Source organism: Myotis daubentonii, chromosome 20, assembly GCF_963259705.1.
Source record: "Myotis daubentonii chromosome 20, mMyoDau2.1, whole genome shotgun sequence".
Classification (NCBI taxonomy): domain Eukaryota; kingdom Metazoa; phylum Chordata; class Mammalia; order Chiroptera; family Vespertilionidae; genus Myotis; species Myotis daubentonii.
The window spans coordinates 6111997-6117996 of NC_081859.1; the positions used below are offsets into that span (position 1 = coordinate 6111997).

The 6000-nt window shown below is 59.2% G+C and overlaps 1 protein-coding gene across 3 annotated transcripts in view; it reads right to left on the reverse strand.

The window, feature by feature from the left end:
• CNIH3 (cornichon family AMPA receptor auxiliary protein 3) overlaps positions 1 to 3035 on the reverse strand; it is a 40318-nt gene extending 37283 nt beyond the window's left edge. Inside the window, exon 1 of one of the 3 annotated variants that reach the window (XM_059677293.1) lies at positions 2914 to 3035. In XM_059677293.1, the coding sequence (XP_059533276.1) occupies positions 2914 to 2994 (81 nt within the window). In that variant the 5' untranslated portion in view covers positions 2995 to 3035. The remainder of the gene's footprint in view (positions 1 to 2913) is intronic. The other 2 variants (XM_059677296.1, XM_059677295.1) reach the window with 2 other exon arrangements.
• Between the last annotated feature and the right edge of the window lie 2965 nt (positions 3036 to 6000).

The window sequence follows — 6000 nt, forward strand, 5'->3', positions numbered from 1 at the left end:
CCAATTCCTTATTTGGGATGTCAATACATGCTAAGCAATCAATATGGCTCATCACGTCAAGAATTATCCATGTGCTGGAAGCCAATTCCAGCACGTCAGCAAGGGCTGAATCATCTGGAGTGGTGAGGCCATTTCCCCAAACCTGAAAGGGGATGACTGCTTGCTGCCAGACAGCTCAAGGCATCGTAATCTACATGTTATTGCCTCCTACTGGCCAAACGCCTGAACAGCCAAAGGCTAATTCTCCCAATCTGACAATGGACTCTGTAAATGAAACCTAACCCTCTGAAGTGTGTATCTCTGCCTCGCCTCAGGACAATCTGTGTTAATAAAAAGCATGGGGTCCTGAGACGTGGAGATCTTAGCTCTTTAGCTGGGCTCCTCTGACCCCCAAATGCCTTTCAAAGTTATGCTTCGTCCCTGGACTCTTTAGTAAGTTACACACAGCCCTTCTTCAGGTTTCCTGAACCCTTCTAGATGCTGGAACAAGAACCCCGGCATCCATGGACTACAGGGAGCTGGGAAGTAAGCAAGGGCGGAGCCTAATACAGAACTCCCTCTCCTAGATTTTGGTTGAAATAATGTCACCGTGTAACCCATATCCCCACGTACACTGTGCACTGAGATCGATGCGCCTCAGGCTTTCCCTTCCGAGAGTCAGGAACCCAATCATGGTTTCCGGCGGTTCCACTGGGAGAGGGAGAAGGAAAAGACTCGGAAAGGAAGGGGGGCTGAGACTTGGGAAGTGTCACTGGCATTTGGATTCCATGAGCACAAATTCTTTTTATTCTTAGATGCTGGAATCTTGCCACCTCCACAGGGTGCCAGGACCTGACCCAGCCTTGGGCTCTGACCATTCAGCTGCCCCTGGACCAGGGGGCGAACGCTGGAGGCCTGGAGAGCAGGGGCCAACGTGGGACCAGGACCATCCATGCCCGGTTTGGGTTCAGATGTCTATTAGTCAACCACGGCACAAGCAGTCCATTGAATCAGCCTGCTCTCCAATTATTTATCATCTGCCCCCGAGTGAGAGGCAATTATGCCTCCTGGTTATCTGCCCTGCTCCAGGAGCCAGTTCAGAGAACTCCATGCCTGACAGCTTGATGGAGTTCTCTGGTCCCTGCCCGCCGCTGGCCAAGGCAAACGCATCAAGAAATAGCCCGCGAAGTTATTCTGGGAAAACGGGGTGCTGTGGTTAGCTCCCTGGAAGGCAGGTCACTTGTCAAATCCCAAGGAGCAGCGGAATCACATGAGCGAGAGTCTGCCGCACTGATCTGCCCTGCGCCCCCGTATTTCCTTAACAACTGTCAGCCCCGCCACAGATGAGACCCAGAATTCCGGGGCCGAGAAAGAGAGGGAGCCGAATCCCATGACTTCTCACTCCAAGGATTTTTGATCCGCCAGGAAATTCCTGTGTCTGACTCCTTCTCTCTCACCCTCCGATCCCTAACTCAACTGGCTCATGGACTTACACCACCTTAGGCAGAAAGGGAAGCTTGGAGATCAGCCAGGTCCACTTTCTCACGTTTGAGACGTGGCAGGCGACAGGCAGGTCTCTTTCCTAAGGTGAGGTGGTTAGAAGCCTTTCTCCTCCCCGGCCCCTTCTCCTTCATGTAACAGATGCTCTAGCTGCTTAGTTCCATTTTAAACCACTTGTCCTAAACACCGCATCTCACCCAGCCTGCAACTTTCTCCTGGTGTTCATTCTGGGTCATCTCCCACGTAGAGAGCATGCGTGCTCTCCATAGCTCCCCAGGGCCAGGCCGCCCCCAGGGAATTCGTCTCAGGGCCCCCCCGCCCCCCCCCCGAGCCCGGACTTGCTGGGCAGGGCAAGGCTGTTAATGGCAGGAGACTAACCATTGTGGGTGCTCCTGCTACATGGCTTGACCTTAGCCATCCTGGCCACCAGCTCCCTGATGGGGAAGAGTGGAGAGCGTCAGCTGCGTGGAAGGAGGAAGTAGAGTTGGTGGACTTGCCAAGTGCTGCAGCCTTGATAAGAGGACTAGCGCTCCTTTGCCCTGGCTTCTGCTCTCTTGCTGGGTCTATTCAGAAGCAGCCCATCTCCTGTCCCCGCAGCACACCTGTGTCATTGGAACGAGGACCCTCAATGGGGGAGCGCCCTGGAAGGATGGAAGGAAAGCTGGTGCCCACTAGGGATGCTGTCCGCCATGGTCTGCCACCTGCACCTTCAGGAGTCAGGAGTTGGATGGCTCAGCGCTTGAAGAGCAAAGGAGGGAACTCGCTCCTCTCTGCCTCTCTCTGCCTGACTTTCCTGTGCCTCACTCATCCCTGCTCCCCGCCCCCCTCCACCTCCTCACTTTTCTCTGAGGCCACATCAACCCCCATGTCCTGGTGGTCCTTCCCCTCCCCGGCCCTGCCTCGCTACTTTCTTACAAGGCACTCCCTTAGTCTCTCCACTTTGTCGCCAATTATGTCTAAACGCAGCCACCGCAGATGCTGACATTTTAAATGTTTAGTTGTTATAGTTACTTGACTAATTGCTGGCCCAACTGCCGAGCTTCTCCTGCGGGCAGGAGGGAGGGGGCAGGGGAAGAAGGGAGGCGCGGGGGCTGTCATCACCACTCCTGGGGCCCCAGATGTTGGCCAGTCCCTGGCAAGGGTGCCTTGCCCGGGGAACCAGGGGTCCCAACGCCTCCACCAGGGACCAGGCCACTGAGGACAGGACGTGCCGGGGCCCCTGGCCTCCATGGGAGGCCGCGAACTGTTCCCCGCCGCCGGGACAGGGAGCCACAGAGAGTCCACCCTGCAGATGCGCCACGCCGGCCTCCCGGTCCGCCCACACTCACCGTATAGAGACAGTGAGATGGCATTTTAGAGAAACTGGGGAAGGGGGCAGACAGGAGCGCGTTTGGGGCGAAAGCAAAGAGTTAGAAGCCGCTGCCGGTTACTCACGTGCCAGATGGCGAAGAAGATGAGCGCAGCGCACAGCACCAGGGAGAGCATGTAGCAGAAAGCGGCGAAAGTGAAGGCCATGGCCGGCGGCCGGACCGCCTGCACCCAATCCCGCCACACACAGCGATGCCCCTAGAAGGCCAAGGTCCCCCTCAGAGGCCGCGCTCCCTCCAGACCGGACCAGAAGGGAGCCGCGCCGGCACGCTCCCCGGCAGACCAGCGGCTGGGAGGCGGCGCGCCACGCGGAGACTCCAGGTCAGCGAAGCCACAGGCGCCGGCGACCCGGGAGGCCAGCCCGCCCGCACGGGCAGGGCCAGGTGCCCCGAGCGTCGTTGGCGGGAACTGTCTCCCAGTGTCCGAGATCAGATCCGCGGAGAAGTCCTGCAGATGGCTGCCGGCCAGCGGACCCCTCCGGACCAGCGCGGCGCGGGGTGCGAGGGTGGCGCCGGCTCGCGACGCCGGGAAGAGCCCGGCGCTGTCCGCTCCGAAGCTGAAGCGGGAGGCGAGCGCCGCTCAGGACCCACCCACGTCCAGGGGCGGGGGCGGGCGCGCTCCAGCTCCCCCCGAACCCCGGAGCCCGCACGGCTTCCCCCAAACAGCAGCTCCTCGGGGCGCCGGAGAGCCAGGGCCCCTCGGACCTGAGCTCCGAACGCTGCGGCCAGGGCTGCTGTGCGCCCCCGGGACCCCAGCTGCGGCCCTGGCCGGCCGGCCTCGGTCACCCAAGTTCCCCGAAACTAGGGACCGGACTGGGGAGGGCACGGGCCCCAGCCCCGCGGAGTGGCTGTCGTGCGGGATCTCAAGGACGAGAACTGCTGGCCGTGGAGCCCATTCCACCTGCTGCTGCCGCCGCCTCGGCCGCTGCGCGCACGGATGCTGCTCGCCGGGGGGTCCCCTCCCGCGCGGCGCCCCACCCTCGGCTCCAGCGCGGCGAGCACGCCCTCCCCGCGGGCGGGGACTGTGGCGCGGGAGCTGGGGAAGGTGGGCGGCGGGGCGCTCGGCGGCAGATGTGCTCGCAGGAAACTGAGGCCGGCGGCGCCAGGAGACCGCGCTGCGCTGGGAAGGGAGGACCGGGGACTTTTTAAACACGTGCGTCGGGAGGAGGTGGGAGGCTGCGGAAGGGTACGGTGTACACCTCGCGCCCAAAGGCGTCAGCCGCCCCTCCCAGCTCTCGCACCGTCGCCCGAGTCGGAAATGTGGAGGCGGAGGGGGCAGGTCTGGCGTGGGTTGGGGGTACAGGGCAGGCCCTTGGACCCCAGGATTGCTGGGTTCTCCCAAACTGGGATGCTCTTAGTGATCAGCGCGGCTCCCCGCCCCTGCAGAATTCTCCCAGGGCTCGTTCCCACGCCTCTTCTCCCCCCCCCTCCCCCCCCATCCCCTTTCCCCGCCTCTGACCTTGGGATGGGAACCGAGCGCCTGCCCTGTTCTGGGCTGAAGAGGCAGCAGCAACGGCTCCGCGGTCCCGGTGTTGGAGTAGAACTGTCCCAAGCACGTGCTGCTGGAGTCAGACCCCTAGGTAGCTGCACGTTTCTTAACCTCGGGTTCTTCATCGGAAAAGCCGCGATAAGAACACTACAAACCCACTTAAAGGCTTAAATGAGAACACAAAGAGCCTAGCACAGAGCCTGGCACTCGGCGCACGTCCGATCAATGGTAGGCCTTACTATGCGCACCCTTGGCCCCAGCGCCCGGCATCGTGGCCTGCGCGCAGCCTGCCTCCTGGGTGAGGGACTTCTTACAGGGCAGTGAACTCGGCGACGGTCATTCCAGACGGAACTCGGGTTTCGGGTGAGTCTGGAGATGTGGGAAGCAAGGAGAACCATCCTGGGAAGTGATGGGAGATCCGGGTGGAGGCCACCACCACCTTGGGCTTGGAGTGAACCCCTGTCTCTCGCACTGAATAGGCACTAAATAAACACGATGGGTGCTCCTCCCGGTGCGCTGGGTGCACGGTTCACGGGTGGGGTTCCAGCGGCTGGAAGAGCTGGAAGGCAGACACTACAGAGAGCTCGCCGGCCCTGCGCCTAGCGAATGACAGACTCAGAGGCAGGTCTGCTGACTGTCCACTACGCCCCAACGTGCCTGCGACTGTGCAGCTGGGCCTCCAGGTTGGAAGCTGGGTCCCTTTCCCTGAGAAGCGGAGAAACTAGAGCAAATCCACTGGCTACTGACAGAGCGGTCAACAGGTTAGTTAGCATTTAATTGCCTCCGGGTCAAGATCGGCTACATACGTAGCTGCACCAAAGCGCAAGTTGAAAACGCAAGGCTGTCTTTTGTTGAAAAATTATTAAGAATTTCAAGATAGCAGGAGCAGAGCGCCAAGCCAGTGTGAGGCCCTTCTGAGTACAGGAGCCGGGGCAACTGTAGAGGTTGCACACCTGTCAATCAGCCCTGCTCTGGGTATACGCCTTACCACTCTTTTACTTAAATAGTCTGTCTTCCCGGATAAAGCCACGGAAGTGAGGGATTCCATTACTCAGAGGGGAGCACAATTCCTACCCTATGCCATGCTTCAGTAGAGCAGTTCTTCCCGATATGACAGGAAACCAGGACAATCCGTTCAGGGCGGGTATAGCAGCTCCATGGCACCGTTACTGTCCCCATCGCCTCTGACCTTCCTGGCTTGCTATCCTGAGCCTGTGGGTTTGGTTCTCTTGGTCACAAGAGGGCTGCTGCACCTCCAGGCATCATGTCCATGTGGCAAACAGGAAGGGGGGAAAAAATAGAGCCCCGAGGTTTCAGCTCACAAAGACAGGCCTTTGGGAGAGAGTAGAGGGAGACCTCCCCAGGGATCGCCTACGTCTCACTGGCCGGAACTCTGGTACTTGGCCACCTATACCTCACCGCGAGTTTTTCTTAAAGGTGTAGAAAAAAATGAGTATAGTGACCATTCACCTACGTATCACCCAGATTCAACAACGGTTAAAAGGTTTTGCCCAAAGTACTTCCTGGATTCCCAAAATTGCTTTTCACCACTGGTTTGTTCAAACCAGGATCTGAAGATGTCCCCTTCACCCCTCACCCCCCAGCACACTTTAACCTTTTTCTTGCATATAATTTACTCAACAATATATATTTCTAAGTTGGATG